The 16,928-nt window shown below is 39.5% G+C and overlaps 2 protein-coding genes across 3 annotated transcripts; both read left to right on the top strand.

Annotated features, from left to right (window-relative positions):
* The first annotated feature begins 1,312 nt into the window (after positions 1-1,312).
* LOC9271669 (protein STRUBBELIG-RECEPTOR FAMILY 8) lies at positions 1,313-7,100 on the top strand. The gene is made up of 16 exons (XM_015788233.3): positions 1,313-1,723; positions 1,831-1,963; positions 2,742-2,813; positions 2,892-2,957; positions 3,034-3,105; positions 3,201-3,272; positions 3,371-3,442; positions 3,529-3,594; positions 3,688-3,753; positions 3,846-4,165; positions 4,813-5,072; positions 5,218-5,489; positions 5,586-5,721; positions 5,825-5,964; positions 6,073-6,229; positions 6,465-7,100. The coding sequence occupies exons 1-16, from the start codon at positions 1,645-1,647 to the stop codon at positions 6,618-6,620; spliced, it is 2,139 nt and encodes a 712-aa protein (XP_015643719.1). The 5' UTR covers positions 1,313-1,644; the 3' UTR covers positions 6,621-7,100.
* Positions 7,101-12,336: 5,236 nt separating this feature from the next.
* LOC4341595 (nudix hydrolase 2) lies at positions 12,337-16,371 on the top strand. 2 transcript variants are annotated; one of them, XM_015787951.3, is made up of 9 exons: positions 12,337-12,572; positions 13,274-13,494; positions 14,152-14,217; positions 14,530-14,667; positions 14,863-14,940; positions 15,038-15,088; positions 15,180-15,214; positions 15,697-15,805; positions 15,932-16,371. In XM_015787951.3, exons 1-9 carry the CDS (start codon positions 12,389-12,391, stop codon positions 16,178-16,180), a joined length of 1,131 nt encoding a protein of 376 aa, XP_015643437.1. In that variant the 5' UTR covers positions 12,337-12,388; the 3' UTR covers positions 16,181-16,371. The 2 variants fall into 2 exon arrangements, with proteins under 2 accessions (XP_015643437.1, XP_015643436.1); XM_015787950.3 differs by having other exon boundaries at positions 13,268-13,494.
* The last annotated feature ends 557 nt before the right edge of the window (positions 16,372-16,928 follow it).

Here is a 16,928-nt window from a genome sequence, read left to right as displayed (position 1 = left end):
CGTTGTCATAAGTATCTGTACTAGTTCTAAGAAGAACCTTTGGCTCTGGCCTAATTCAATAAATGTTGTAGGACACTGAAATACAATATGTACTGATTTCTTTCCCTTTATATTTCCAAATGGTTGGATTAGCTTCTCCTGCCAACATTCTGATTAGCAAGGCTCTCAGCCTGTCAAACACATGTAGCCATCCACCAAACAGTTTCCTGTCCTCTCAGCTGTTTAATTAGCTAACAACACTGTACTCAGTTTGGTCGAACGTCGCACAGATTTCGGGTGGTGGTAATCTGGTATGTTTGACGAATGGTTCCCTAATGACTAATGCTCCTAACTAATCAATTCACTACCGACATTTTGCAGTAAATCTATTAAAACAACAACTAACATGATGTGAAAACTACAATATATTCTTTGCTTACAAACCTTCGGTTCACACTACCGAATTTTGATTTCTCCTCTTTTTTTTTATTAGACCCTCGTTTGTCAATAGCAAAACATCATGCCAACTAATGAGTGATAATAAGTGTAGACAATTTGTACATACTGGCCACCTTAAACAATGTTTAGTAGGGACGAAAACGTGGAGTGTGTGTAACTCAATTGGTTAGTCCACTTGCGGTGGAAACAGTCTATCCATATGAGTTATAGACTTAACACAGGTGTTCGTATTTACGATTAATTATTCTTTTAGTGGTAGGTGATGCACCTGTCGATAACAATGTGTCTATAGTGACTCCTTCAATCTCAAGATATACCAGCTTAGTTTTATGAAGGTGTCATAGGAGAAGGGTGTAAGTATGCGCATTTATAACAGCGAGTGTGCAAACATTGTGAGCTCTTGGATTTATACCGTGTTCTCAAAGAAAAAGATAGGGATAAAAAGGGTGATAGAAATTTCCGACCAACTGAGCATAGTTTTTTTGTAAAAACTGATACCAACCGTTTTTATTCTAACCCCATATATTTGTTTTTTTTGTTTCTTTTATCATCATATTGTAATCATCACTGGTTTTCGTGAAGATGCTACCGTTTTCGAACATTTTTCATACCTACTTGTAACCGTTAAAAAGGTCCCTCTTCATCTGTAGCAAAGGTGCATTCCTGTTACAACTTACGACTTGACACTGCCAGTGATTAATTAAAGCTCACAGTGAAGTGTTGGGTAGTGCAGAGAGCGAGTGAGAGAGTAGAAGCACGTCAATAATCGGGTGGAAGAGGGTCACAATCGGTGTTGATCAATGAAGCCATCAGCGTCTTCTTCCAACAGTTGCTCCGCTCCCACATTTATCATCTTAACCCCAAAAGCTCACTCACTCACTGCAGCTGTACTGCCACACCCCCACCTCACTGCGGACTAGCAGCAGCAGCAAGAGAGAGAGAGAGAGTGGGAGAGTGGGGAGAAGCTAAGAAGAAATCAAGAATTTCAATCTTTGCCGACACCACACTGGATTTCCTTCCTCAAGCAACCATGGCAGCAGCAGCAGCAGCATCAGCATCCATCGAGAGCATATATTAGCTATCCGTGGTGATCATGTGATGCCAAGATTGCTACTATAAGCAAGGAGATAGCGAGGGAGATATTCTTCTCTTTCTTTTTCAGGTGGGGGAGAAGGTGAAGGTAGGAAGGAGGGAGAGAGGCCAAGAATGGCGGCCGCCGCTTTGGCCGGCGTTCTCCTCCTCGCCCTCGCGGCGGTGGCGGGAGCCGACACCGACGGCGGCGACGGTAATATCAATTGCAGCATTCACCCCAAGTTCTTGGTTTCTTGGAATGCGTGCGTACTGTTTGATGATATGTCTGCACGGATGATCAGTTGCTTTTGGTTCTTGCAGCCGCGGCGCTGGGGAATCTGTACTCCTCCTGGAATAGCCCGGCTCAGCTCACCGGCTGGTCGGCCGGCGGCGGCGACCCTTGCGGTGCCGCGTGGATGGGCGTCTCCTGCGTTGGCTCCGCCGTCACCTCGATGTAAATAAAAGATCTTCTGATTAAACTCCCCCCAAAATGTTTTTGAGTGATGAAAAGATTTCGCGTTTGATGCCTTTCATGTTCGTGGAAAGCAGGAGTCATTTTGCTGGTTTTCTTTTCACTGCATTTCGTAAAAAAAGATTGCCGTGGCTTTGTCTTGACGTGTGGGCATTGAAAGCCGCTGATGAAATCCTGAAGTGTGTTGGTTTTTCACATTCTCTATCTTTCAGTAAATTTCTGATAGATAATTGGAAATTCTCATCCTTTGCAGTAGTTGATTGATTCTACTATCATGAGATAAAACGTTGTCCAAAAAATTTTCATTGGATGCCTATGATATTAAGAGATAGAAAGTTTTTTTTTCCTCCCTGCATGATGTCAAGTGGTGTTAATATAATTCTACTCTACTCTCTGCATCGATTAATTTGCCAGCTCAGAGTTTGGGAGACTGGATCCAGCCATCCAGGCAAATAATGGTGCTCTGCTGGTTTTCAGTGTCTTTTTCAGTTGTAGGAAAAAGGGCTTTTTCGTATGCATAAAAAAATATTTGATATTTGTTCTCGTTCAAAATCTGATGTCTGGGTAACATGCAACAAGCAGAATATATCTATTCTGGCTAAAATATAGATTATACAAAAGAGGCTGGAGAGTGTATCTTATCTTTAAGACCATACCTTAATTTTGCTATTTTCCTCTCTTTTTTTTTTTTTGTATATGAAATCGCCTCAAATGGAGATGCTCGATGCTGAACCATTCTGTTTGTTCCCTTGTTCTGCAGCAAGCTTTCTGGTATGGGGCTGAATGGCACTCTTGGCTACCAACTATCCAATCTGCTAGCATTGAAGACAATGTATGAGCTACTACTTGAGCACAAGTATTTATTGTCTTGTTTTCCCCTAATTTATGTCCTTCATTTCTTAACTTACAGGGACTTGAGTAGCAACAACTTGCATGATTCAATTCCTTATCAGCTGCCACCAAATCTCGCCTATCTGTAATGCTTCCTGGCTTGCACAAGTTTATTCAAGTAGTTTTTGATGCCTGCATCTTCAATAACAGTTGCGATGCAGGAATTTGGCAGGAAATAACTTTTCCGGTAACCTTCCATACTCGATATCCAACATGGTTTCACTCAACTATCTGTAAGTGCTGGCCATTGCAAATGTGCAATTCATTAGGTGGAGATTGTTATTTTGGTTGACATAGTCTAACTGTAAAAAAACACATCTACATGCAGCAATCTCAGCCACAACTTACTATTTCAGGAAATTGGTGAAATGTTTGGAAACCTCACTGCACTTTCTGAACTGTAAGTCCTACAGGACCTTTCTTTGCAAGGCTTGTTATCTCGATTGTTGAAACTCTTGGTTTCATGACATGATCTTGTACAATTTGAAATCTTTACAGAGATGTATCTTTCAATAACCTGAATGGCAACTTGCCTATTTCTTTACGCTCTCTGTCAAATATTTCTGGCATGTAAGTTCTTACTAATCCTCAGTTCAAACTTCCAAATTTCGTATTTCATTTCATGGTTCTGATAGTTCTTTTGACCCATTGTGTAGTTATCTGCAAAATAACCAACTATCGGGCACAGTCAATGTACTCAGCAACCTAAGCCTTACTACACTGTGAGTGATTTTGTACAGGCTGACACGATTTCTATCCTAATCTTCCTCTCATGCTTTTCGCCTAATTATGTGAGCTATTGTGCCTTTGAACAGAAACATAGCAAATAACAATTTCAGCGGTTCAATACCACAAGAATTCAGTTCAATTTCACATTTGATGTACGCACCAACAACCAACATGTTTTAATGTTCTTTTCTATGAAAACCATCAAATTTTGCATGCTGATGGGATAATGCATTTTCAAAAATAGACTTGGAGGAAACTCATTTCTCAATGTACCTTCATCTCCGCCATCTACTATCACTTCACCACCTCAGGGTCAACCAGACTTTCCTCAAGGACCAACAACTGCTCCAAATATCCCTGAGATTCCTATTGATCAAGGTAGTGACAAGAAGCAACGTCTGCGAACTGGTCTGGTTATAGGGATAGTTATTGGCTCAATGGCTGCTGCTTGTGGTGTACTTTTCGCGTTGGTACTGTGCCTTCACAATGTCCGGAAAAGTAAAGATGGTGGGATCAGTGAATCAAAAGATGTCGCAAGCACTTTTGCAGTAAACATAGATAGAGGTATGCTCCTATATATTTGTGCACAATATTTTCATTTTATCATACTATTAATATTTGTTATTTGTGGCTCAGATTTTTTTCCCCATATAAGAATAGTAATAGTTCTTGTGGCTGGTGATAATCGTGAAATTTAGGCCACTGTCTGACATCTGACTAAGACCAGATGGCATGAGCAGGCATTACGAAAAAATATGTGAGTGAGATACTAATATCATTTTTTCTCCAAATCTGATAAAATATAAATAGAAAAGAAACGAAGACTTGTTTGAGATAAACATTTTATTCTGCCAGATATCTCAAACATGGTGTTTGCTTTGTTGATGACTAGCTTTTTGGCATTCTTCTTCCTTTATTGATGTGCTCTTTGCACCTGCATTATAGCTATTAGGTGCTTGGGTATGCTTGGGAGATGGGAATAATAAACTTTGTACCTTACTTTGTGGCTGTTTCTGCTTATTTTATTGGCAGTGCTCCTGCCATTTTGAGAAAAAGGCAAAGTGTAACATTACTTTGTGGTTTGCTGTTACCAATATATAATAAAAAATGAAACTTAAAGAACTGCAGAAGGCCCTGATGTTCAATTGTTCATTCCCCAAAGTTGAAAATAAATCAATATTACCTACATCTTTGGTGCTTTTCTTTTGCAGCTTCTAACAGGGAAATATGGGATCACACCCAGCAAGACGCACCTGTTTCAAGTTCCGTGCTCCCGCCTATGGGAAAAATGACTCCTGAAAGGGTATATAGTACAAACAGCTCTATGTCAAAGAAGATGAAGGTCTCTGTCACAGCGAATCCATATACAGTTGCTTCTCTCCAAGTTGCTACAAACAGCTTCTGCCAAGATTCGCTCCTAGGTGAGGGTTCACTTGGTCGTGTTTACAAGGCCGACTTCCCCAATGGAAAGGTAAAACATCACTTGCAGTAATCTATTGTTGGTCAATACAGAAATATTACTTTGAACTTAGCATGGTATTGCCTTATATATGTTCAACAAGTGTTTATTTGCATAGCTATGACGCAGTGGAACTGAATTCTGTGCTTGATCGCAGGTACTTGCAGTGAAGAAGATAGACAGTGCGTCACTTTCCTTGTATGAAGAAGATAACTTTCTTGAGGTTGTGTCGAGCATTTCACGACTTAGGCACCCAAACATTGTGCCGCTTGCAGGCTATTGTGTTGAACATGGACAAAGGCTTCTTGTGTATGAGCACATTGGAAATGGGACACTGCATGATATATTGCATTTTTTCGATGATACAAGCAAGATCCTTACATGGAACCACCGCATGAGGATAGCACTAGGCACCGCGCGAGCTTTAGAGTATGTTATTATTTGAGCACTCTAGTGTTTTTCACTCTATGAAAAGGTTATGTTAATCAAGTATAATGCTACAATGCAATGCCAACCTTTCTTCAGATACCTGCATGAGGTGTGCTTGCCCCCTGTTGTACATAGAAACTTAAAGTCAGCGAATATCCTGCTTGATAAAGAATACAGTCCCCATCTGTCTGACTGTGGGCTTGCTGCCCTGACACCAAATCCTGAGAGAGAGGTAAGTAATGTAGTACCACATCTCTATCAATGTAGTTATTTCCAACATTTCATCTTTAGGTCCTACAGTAGTTCTTTGGGCTAAACCATGTGTTATGATGCAGGTTTCAACTGAAGTGTTTGGATCTTTTGGATATAGCGCCCCAGAGTTTGCCATGTCAGGAATATATACTGTAAAAAGTGACGTGTACAGTTTTGGAGTAGTGATGTTAGAACTATTGACAGCACGTAAACCGTTAGACAGGTACATTACCTTATTATTTCAGAGCTAGTAAGTAGTAAGAAAATGAGTAATGTATTTCTTTATTAGTAACTTCAAGGCCGTCATTCATTCTTGTGTTGCAATGTGCAGCTCTAGAGAGAGGTCCGAACAGTCTCTTGTCACATGGGCTACTCCACAGCTTCATGACATCGATGCGCTTGCCAAGATGGTTGATCCAGCAATGGATGGGATGTACCCTGCAAAATCACTCTCCCGTTTCGCTGACATAATTGCATTGTGTGTCCAGGTAATATTCGTTATCTTTCGCACATTTCTTTGTCCTGCATATGACTACCCATTTCTTGTTCGCCCAAAATTGTTCTTACAGCTTCTAATATGAACAACTCACTGAGCAGACGGTTCAGTTCTATCAATCTTAAAGTTGGTTTTGGATAACATATGAACTAGAAATACTCTTCAGAAGCACGCTAAGATCGATCATCATTTTCAGTTTGTACCATAATGCTGTCAATGCTTTGTAGCCCGAACCGGAGTTCCGTCCACCGATGTCCGAGGTTGTCCAGCAACTGGTGCGCCTGGTGCAGAGGGCAAGCATGGTGAGGCGTCAATCAGGAGAGGATGTGGGGCTTTCATACAGGGGCCCTGACCGCGAGGGAGGCACAGCCGACGCCATCTGAGACCAAAATCTTCTCAGTCTCTCAGCTATGCAGGGTTACAAAAGTTTCAGAGAAAGCAAGCTGGGACTGTGGCAACATCCCAGTATCTCCAAAGCTATGGATCAGATCACTTGTTCCTGCACAAAATGAAAAGAGAAGAGAAGAAAAGAAAGAATGATCTGATCACCTGTTGAGTTTGGCATGAGCTGTTCAGTGTTCAGTTTTTTCACTCTGTTCTCTCTGTGGTATCTGTCCAGATTGTATACTACAGTATGTGGATTTTGGGCCGCTACTGGGACTTTGTGAATGGCATGTATAGTGTTCAGGTGGCTGGTATTTTGGTAGTTGTTAATTAATTTATAGTAGATAAGAAAAGAAGGTAGATAAATGTACATTTATGGACTTGTGCACTGCTACTGTCAACAGCTGAACATTCCACCTTCTACGGCGAGCTGTACACTACATGCTTATAGTTTTAAGAGATCTCTAGTTTTAACGGTATTTACATTCTTCGAGCACTTCCTCTTTTTTTTTTTTGAAATATAAGTATTTATACGTTGTTTAGCAGAGATTATCTTTGGGAAGAAAAGACTTTGGTGTCCCATATTAAGTGATAGATGGTTGGGAGGTAAGATGTGAATAAATTTCAGTAGGAGGTGACTGATGGGATAATAAGTGGAGTAATACTCTGAACAATGCTAGAAGTGTTTATATTTTGCTACAAATTTCAAATGTTAGAAATGCTTTTATATTTTAGAATAGAGGGAGTAGTTTGTTGTTCTTCTAATTTAATGGTATTGTACTCTTGTCCTGCCATAAGATACCACCGTACTCTACGACTATGTGCATCCATGATCATCATGTTCATCCTCTGTCTTAAAAGATAAAACTGCTGAAAATTTCTCAGGATAGTGACATGTGCCTGGTTGGTAAGTCAAGCCTGAGTACTACAGCATATCGATGACAGCAAATTGCGATGCAATCATGCAAAGTCTGCAAACACATGGCAATTAAATTCAGTAACAGGAGGCTGACAACTCCATCATTTAGTATTAGGTACAACTAAAATTTAAATTTTAAAATCATTTTAATATATATTTTTTCATCTAACTTATTTTTTAATCTTACCAGTTGAATCGTTAAAAAACACAAATATAAGATTTTATTCACAAATAATTTTAAAGCATTACAATTTATAATCAGTCGTATACGAAAACGAAGAGAGAGTAGGAGGCTCTACTCCAGACCTCCAGTGGTGTCCTCTTGCGTGCTAATGTCAAACCGTGAGATGGCGATGCGGTTTGACGTTGAAGGCATCTTGATCTCTTCCCTGATTCTGGCTCTGTTATAGGAGTATGTTTGAGTGATCAGCTGGTGTGCATTGAATTTGAGCCAGAAATTGCTCTGGTCGAATTTAGTTTCAAATTTTTTCTTCAAACTTTCAACTTTTTCATTATATCAAAACTTTTCTACACACATAAACTTTCAACTTTTTCAATTTTAACCAAACTTCTAATTTTAACGCCACTGTTCGAAAAGTTGGTGCTTCTACTAATTAAAATGGAATATAATTTCTTCTTCTAAAGTTAAATCAGTTGTGCCACGTGAACCATTTGGTTTGGGGATAAGCAGAGAACTTTCAGATGGTCACGTCGACGGGACAGGTTTACTTGCCCGTCTAATCACCATGCGATCACACGCCATTACGAGACTAGGGAATATCCATTTGTAGAGCATTTGTAGAGCAGCAGCATTAATGCAGCTGGAGAAATGCAGGATTTAGGAATAGATTTTTCTTTTAAACATCATTAAACCAGCATGTAGGGATCATATGCTCAAGTAAGGAACAGATGATAAATGGCATACTACTTCTTAATTTTTATGTACATAGCTTATGTTCATAAGCTTGTATAGAACTTTATTTATTTTAAGATGGAGAGGGTAACATTACTGTCAAATTATTATAAAAAAGATAGCACTAGCAATATGGTGGCATATTTTACCCATATAAGAATCGTTCCGGTGACTATGTATATTACCCATATGGCCACATGTAAATGTACTTTCAGTGAGGCCAGTAATTTCTCACTAGTCTCCATCTTTCTGTGTGTTAACGAACGTATTTGTATGTGGGTACGTGTCTCCTCTGTATAATTGAGAAAAAAAAACCTATGAAATTTGACGTTCTTTCTAGCTGCGTCATCTTCACCTAAACGAAAGAAAGAAATGCCTCCATGATATATCGACAAGGAAAATAACCACATCTTCTTTTGAAAAAAGAAAAAACCATGAATAAGAAAGGAAGACAATCACTATCTACTCTAATTTAATAATTTTCGTTCAGAAAAAAACTTTAATTTAATAATGTGAAATGCTCTCTATACAACAATACGGTGCAAGAATTTTCTCTATATGAAATGATTCGCCCATATGTTACCGCCACCAATTGACGACGACGGAACAAATTAATCCTCTGACTTTGGAACCAAAAAGCCAGATACAGAACAGTTATTCAAGTACTGGTGCCATAATGATGTGTGCAGTATGAACCGTGCAGGTACTGTACCAAAAGGGCTGTAAGACACTGTTACCGGAAATTAATCCATCCATGTTAAAATAAGAGAACTTTTACGATATAATATACTACCAGTATATACTGACAGTATATAAAAGGGCATATTAGGAATTTGATAGAAAATAAAACAACACTTTAGTAATTTTTGGTTCAAATTGAATTTAATTGAGAGTACCTGGTCCTGGATCTTATCGTGCACTAGGGAAAGAGCATCCTGAGCGCCATTTGATGACAAAGCACGTGATGATAGCACGATTTGATGATAGAATAACGAAGAAAAGACAAAATTACCCTTTCAAACTTTATACTGCAATCTAATTAAATAAAAAATTAAATCAATCTACACCGTTAGATCATATATACTTGCAGTATATACTAGCAGCATATCGTATCGTAAAAATCCTCTAATAAACTAGTTCGAAAAGCTTAAAGTTTATCCCAATACAAATCAATTCTTACCTTCATGTATATCTTCGGTCCACAAATCGAGAAGTTATATCTATTGAATACCTTTGTCTATATGTAATTTCTTATTAACTTTCTTATTGACGAAGAGTAGTTTAATCTTTTATCATCACTACTAAATACTTTGTACTAAATGTATCTTTGTAATGCAAGAGACTGATTTATTTAGGAAAGAAGAAGTATACAACTGAGCAATTGTATTATTTACGCGAGCAAGTTTAATAGTAGATTATAAACTAACTATAAACTTATATAGATTTTAGAGAACTAGAAAAATAAATAGTATTGGCTCTTATAAAAGAGCTAACTCTTCATATACTATTTTAAGATGAATGGATTAAATTCATAGGTAAGAGAAAAATGGAGAGAAAAATAGAGATAACGTTATAACTCATCCACTATAAAATGTTAAACTCTAATATAAACATAATAGTTAGCTCTACTATTAAACTTGATATGATACTATAGCAAGTTGACCTCATCCATCAGCTACCTAAATCAAATGACTCCAAATTCCAAACCCATGAAGTTATATCGATGTTCCCCTTGACTTTAACCCACTCAAATTCAGAGGACCATTTCCACGACAACGGCCACTCTAGAAGATCACAGAAAGGCTGAGTGCCCTGGTTGAGCGGCTGAGCCCGAGAGCAAGTCAACAAGTACTATAGACATTCAAGCTCTTGCTTAAGGTGGCATGATGAGATGAATGAGAGAAGAGAAGAGAGATGATGAGTCACTGCTTATGCAATGGGTAATATCCACACACTCCTAGATAGATGAAAGAAAGAGACCAATAGATTAAGTGGAAATAAATAAAGTAATACTCCCCCTACCTACTTTTGATAGTCATATTTCATCTTGGCACACAGACCAAGGATAAGTAATTCTACTTATCATTCATTTAAACATGCTACTAGCCATTCCTCGTAAACAAGTGATTCATTAATATTTACATTTCTCAATGCCCATGTAGCCAATCATGTGTGGAAGAATAGAAAGTCACACATTAAATCCGAGAAAGTCATTAAGATGATAGGTTGTTGGATTGAAATATGACTATCAAAAATAAAATTTTTAGATTTGGAAATATGACTATCAAAAATAGATGGAGGGAGTATATTGGGACAAGTGCTTTAGAGGCCATGTATTGTATAGATTACCTCGTAATTAGTGAGTAAATGATTTCAACAAAATTAAATATGACCATCACCTCTACTATAGAACTGTATTCGTTAGTTCAGGTTGAGAACTTGTCCCACCAAAAAAAAGAACATGATTAGTATTAGTAAAAAAAAACTTGAAAAATAGATTCATATGATTTTCTTTCAAGCGACTTCCCTATAAAAAAATTTCTAAAAAAACACACCATTTAATAGTCCGGAAAACATGTGCGTATAAAATAAGGAAGTAGAAGTTGGGAAAGAGAAGAAATGAAAACAGCCTAAAATTTGCTATGAGCAAACACCGTGTAAACTATACTCCCTCGGTAAAAAAAAAAAGATACAGTAACGTTTAGGGATGAATCTTCACTGTTCTAACAAAAAGATAATTTTTAGGGGGTTTTAAGAAAAATATGAAGTGAAACCCTGAAAATTACCGTTTGATCGAAAAATAAACGTTTGAGATTCGTCCATGTCACCATAAGTAAATATTTTACTTGGGAATCTCAAAAGTCTATTTCTAATCCAATAATAGTTTCCACTACATATTTTTCCCTTTTTCTTAAGGGACACATGGGTTTTTCCTCCCCCCTCCCTCTACTCTGTTTAGATAACTACGGATCCGTCAACCCCCTCCACCCATCTCCATGCGGCGAAAAACGCACAAAAACCCTTTTTGGGAGCTTCCAACTCCTCCAAACAGTCAGAATTCTTATCCAGATTCTGCAAAAATGTAGCTATAGAATCGTGAAAATAACCTAGAAGTTTTCAAAGACTAACTACCAACCAATTACTCAACCAAAATCCCCAAACAGAGCTGAAATCCCCCGTGCCACGGCTTCCCCAGCCGATCCAACAGTATCCACCCGTTACTTGGTTCCCCATGCGGTGAGAGCCGGTGAGGTGAGACACTGACTGGATTTTTCACATTTTTGTCCTTTTAAAAAACTTATTCTACAAATAAACTCCTAAAAAATTTATTATAGAAATGGTCCTTTTCGCAGCGCCAAAATCATTGGTGCCATGGTCCAATATGATGGTGCCATTGACGTTGGCGTTGTCACATTCACCCCCGGTGAAAGCTAAGTTAGTAATGTGAAAGGGGACGGTGTCAGCGTCATTGCACCAAGGACCTATTTGTAAATATTTTTATTTACACGTGGGTTCATTTTAATTACAAATAGGTTCTTTCCAAAAAAAATACAAATTGGTACTCGGCACCAATCACGTTGGCACCGGCCTCCTTCGCATTTATAACTTAGCTTCCACTGGGAGGCTAGAGGGACGGCACCAATATCATTAGCGCTGTTATGATGTACTATGTGCCAATAATATTGGCGCAGTAAAAAGGATTATTTTTAGAATAAGATTTTTTTTCGACATTATTTATCGAATAAGTTTTGGATGAAAAACTGAAAAATCCGGGAGACACCGAGATCCGGAGGCCGAAGAATGTTGCCGCCCACGCGCAAACGCTCACCACACCTGCCTGCCTGCGTAAAATAATACACGGCGTGGCGGCGCGCCGCGCGTTGCGCTGGTGGTGGTGGAGTAAATAAAACGCGGGCGGTGATGCGCTGAGCCAGATGGCCGCCTCCGCCTCCGCCGCCGCAACGCTCCCCACCACTCTCCTGCTCCGCCGCCTCCTCCTCCTCTCCCCGCGCCGCCACCCTACCACCCCCGCCCCCCGCCGATTCCGCTCCTGCTGCTGCTCCTCTTCCTCCTCCTCCCCCGCCGCCGCGCCGGCTCACCCCCACCCGCCCGCCGGAGGTGCGTGCTCCGCTCGACTCCATTCCATCCAGCTAGCTTTAGCTTAGCTACCAACCATCCACGATCCCATCTCGCGTCAGTTGCCGACTGCTTCAGAAACCGAGAGAGACCCTGCTCGAACTCGTTCGTGTGCTTCCACCCGCCGCGATTTTTTTTTTTTTTGAGGAGGATGATCTCGGTCGCGCCCACCGACGTTCTCCCCCTGGATTTACAATGCTTTCTTTCTTCATTCTGCTTCTGCTTCTGCGCTGCCATGTAAACGCGAACTGAAATCGCTCGGATTATCCGTACAACTCCGCCAAAAAAAAAAAAAGAAAAAAAGTTTGAGGTGGGGAATGGATAAACGTGGAGAGGCTGGGTTCCCAGATGCTGGGGTTACAGGATGTAGACCGGGAAAAAGAAACAAAGATGGATGCAAGGATGAAAAAGATGGTCACCATGGTAAAGAAAAGAAAAGAGAGGAGATAATCACGATGGAGACAATTCAGCGGTGGCCACTGGGCCGCCTTCGCCATATGCCGTTCCCATTTGCATCTTGACTATCTCTTATCTGTCCATGGGAATCGAAAAAATTTTCAATACTGTGTTTCAATCATTTTTAGTGCACGTTTGCTTATGCTGAAGTTCTATATATAACGAACATGTGCTTCAGGTAATGGCAGTCCATGTGTGTTTGATTTGCTCAAGTGTGGTAGGTGCAGGGAGAAGACTGAGAGGCGAGCTGCGCAGCAGAGCCATGTCAAGTTCCACGAATTCGACGGTTTTGGCGGAATCGGTAGCGACTGGGAGCTCAGTGGATGTTGAGCTTCTACCCTTTGTGAATGACAAACATGGTGGTGTGATCGTTGAGATGACGGCCCCGATGGATCCCCAATTGTTTTCAGCTTCCTTGAAAGCATCATTGTCAAAATGGAGGGAACAGGTAATTTCCGGAACAGTGGGGTATACACTTATAGGCGTATGATTTTCTTTGGGTGTTAGCATATGTTCTGGATGATTGGTTAGTAATGTAAATATCCTTTAATATTCATATTTATATATGCAACTTAATAAATTACAAACAGTTCAAGTTTGAATAGTGTCCAGTTTTTCAAGATTCATAATGGCACCTATGCACTATACGTATTTAAGTTAATATTCAATACACTTAAGATTTACACAGAAGTCAATGGTGTGCAAAAAAAAGACCTGAATATTGATTGATATTTGGTATGTATCATTTAAATGCATCCCATGCAATGTTCTATGTACACATGTGGCTGCAATGACCACTAGAAGGTTTCAGTGCTATGCGGAATGGCACCCTGAGAGATTTAAATATTTCAGCAAGGAGAACGGAGTCTAATTTAAATAATGTTTATGAGGGTTGGGGATCCATCATGATACCCAATGAATGCCATAGATCAGCAAAACCTATTAATGTTCATACCTAAGTGCACTTTTCATGGCGACCTGAAGGAGATAATGTTATAACGCATAGCCTTCATACAGTTTGTTAATTAAATATAATTTCCTGTATGATATTCCCGTTGGTATCTCTGTAATTGTTTATCATTTTCTTTGCCTGCCCTTGTTGCAGGGAATAAGAGGTGTCTGGATAAAATTGCCCATCAGCCTTGCCAACCTTATTCAATATGCAGTGGAGGTAGCTAAACTCACATATTTACATCTCTTTAGTAGCAAAACTAGTTTCATCCTCCCATTCTCAATTTAATTTGCCACGGTACTATTATTTTCCAAATTGAGATACTTTAGTAGAATTATGCATTTTTAAGTTGGAAATAGCAATTATTCTAGTTTTTTATAGTAGTTAATATGCATATTACCATATAAATCTGTTTGGACATTTTTATGGACGAGACAGTAAGAGATTATCTTACTGTATGAATGAAATGCGACATTGTACAGGAAGCTGTTTGATTGATCTCCGAATCACTTTTACTTCATCTTCATGTAGGAAGGGTTCTGGTACCACCATGCAGAGGAAACTTACTTAATGCTTGCATACTGGCTTCCAGCTACAACACATACATTACCTGTAAATGCTACTCACCGTGTGGGTGTTGGAGCATTTGTAATGAATGACAAAAGAGAGGTACTGAATTTGAATACAAAAGCACTATTTCAGGGATTCAGAATTTCAGATAGTCATGGTTCTGTTATATCTTCCCAGCATCCTTAAAATCAATGTTAAAAGCTTATATAGTGATATTACAATTAGGTACCCTGTTACATAGCATCTTTCTAAGTATACTGCTTGCTTTTTATTACTTAACTCCTAATTATGCAGGTATTGGCTGTCCAAGAAAAGAGTGGTGTACTTCGAGGCCTAGGTGTATGGAAATTTCCAACTGGAGTTGTTGAACCAGTAAGCATTTCTGCTCTGGACATGTAGAGATGTTATCCATGAATTTTTTTCCTCACCACCTCAGCACTTAATGACTACAAGATCTTGATTCTTTCAGGGAGAAGATATAAACTTAGGAGCTGTAAGAGAAGTAAAAGAAGAGACTGGGGTAATTATTAGCATATTGAGAAGAATTCCTTTCAAAATACTGCTTTAGTTACTTATACTCTTTTTTATTTTTCTTCCTGGTCATGTTTCAGATTGATACAGAATTTGTTGAAGTTCTTGCCTTCAGGTAACCGCTGGACCACCTTTCTTATTTTTATTTAATTTTATCCATGTCCAAAGATCTAAAGAAACTAGTAAAAGTTATAGTTATGCCAACTTACCTATTAGTATGTTTTTATGTGGCACCTAGCTGGCTAGCTTTGTTGTCTCATTTGCCCATACCAGCTACTTTCCAGATAACAGGAAGACCTGTTAATTAACTCCATAACGTACTGTTAGAGAGATTACTTAAGGAAACAACTGGATATGTTATGAATTAGTAATATCCATCGACACCCGTCTTGCCTGTTTTGGTCTCCTCACCTTTGATGGTGTTTCACTTAGTATGGTTTCAACTTCCAACTGCCAGTCCATTATTTTGCATTTCCATTAACTATGCAGTTTTACACCATTCCTTCATTCTTCTAATTTATTGTAATTATTTCAATTGTTTTTACCTGTACAGTTTGAGTTAAATCTCTCTCATATGGATCAATTACCAATGTGCAGGCAGAGCCACAAAGCTTTTTTTGATAAATCGGATCTGTTTTTTGTTTGCATATTACGGCCACTTTCCTTTGATATTACCAAGCAAGATTCAGAAATCGAGGCAGCTCAGGTATTTGGAACCTCTATTCTAGCACCAAACTGACCTATCAGAGAAGGGTCATTTGTTGCCAGTTTCTTATTCAACCTTTGAACTACTTTCATGTAAATGCCCTGTTAACATACTTCTCAAATGTAGTGGATGCCTGTGGAGGAATTTGCTGCTCAACCATTTGTCCAGAAACATGAGCTAGTGAAGTACATTCTTGAAGTGGGTTTGGCGAAGGTTGACAAGGACTATGCAGGATTTTCGCCAATCCTCATAAAATCCGCATTCACGGACAAAAAATCGTTCTTTTACATGAACAGGAGGGACCTGGACAAGGCCTCAGAATCCAGTAGTACACAGAAAAAGACTGAAAAACCTTTGTTCATGGAAAAACTGTAGCTTTCATACTGGATCTTTTTTTCCATCACTGGTAGCTTCTACACCTGATTTTGACCGAATGTTGCCGCTCCACCAGTCCTGTAATTCAGAAAAAGGAGCAGCAGTTCAGAAATACAGCTGAATTTGTTGTACCTATGAATTTGTATTGAATATTTATAGGCTTACAAATAATGAAAAACATTTGTTGGACACTTGGACTTCACTAGAATTTTCTCTTTTTTGTACTACTTTTATCTTTTGTTTTGAGCGTGTTTCATCGGAGGAAATCTGAAATACATAGAGCGTAACCTTTGCCCCCTCCTCTATCCCCATTCTTCTCTTATGTTTCATGAAACTCTTACGGTTGTTTGAAATAAACCTCTGAACTACAAAACCGGGTATAATACACCCCCAACTATCAATACTGAACATCTAGAGCTTGTTTGGTTGCTGCCCTGACAGCAAGTTGCTGGAAGTTCCCAGCAAGTTCTCTGGCCGGAGACATGCCTGGCAGCAAGTTGCTGGAAGTTCCCAGCAAGTTCCCTGGCCGGAGACATGCCTGAGATTAATTTGTGAGTGTTTGGTTGCTAACCTGAGGCTCCTTCCACCTCGCCTGGCCTGATGTAACTCAGGCGCGGAATTAGCCTGAGCCAGGCGACCGATGGGCTCCAGGCGCAGCAGCGTGCTACACATTAGCACCATAATCCCCTCATCCCCGCCGTGATAACTCCACACGAAGCCGCCGAGGCCGCCGCCGTTGCCGTCGCGC

Source organism: Oryza sativa, chromosome 6 (genome assembly GCF_034140825.1).
Source record: "Oryza sativa Japonica Group chromosome 6, ASM3414082v1".
Lineage (NCBI taxonomy): Eukaryota > Viridiplantae > Streptophyta > Magnoliopsida > Poales > Poaceae > Oryza > Oryza sativa.
The sequence above is the reverse complement of the archived record's forward strand: the minus strand, read 5'-3'. Positions and strand labels throughout refer to the sequence as shown.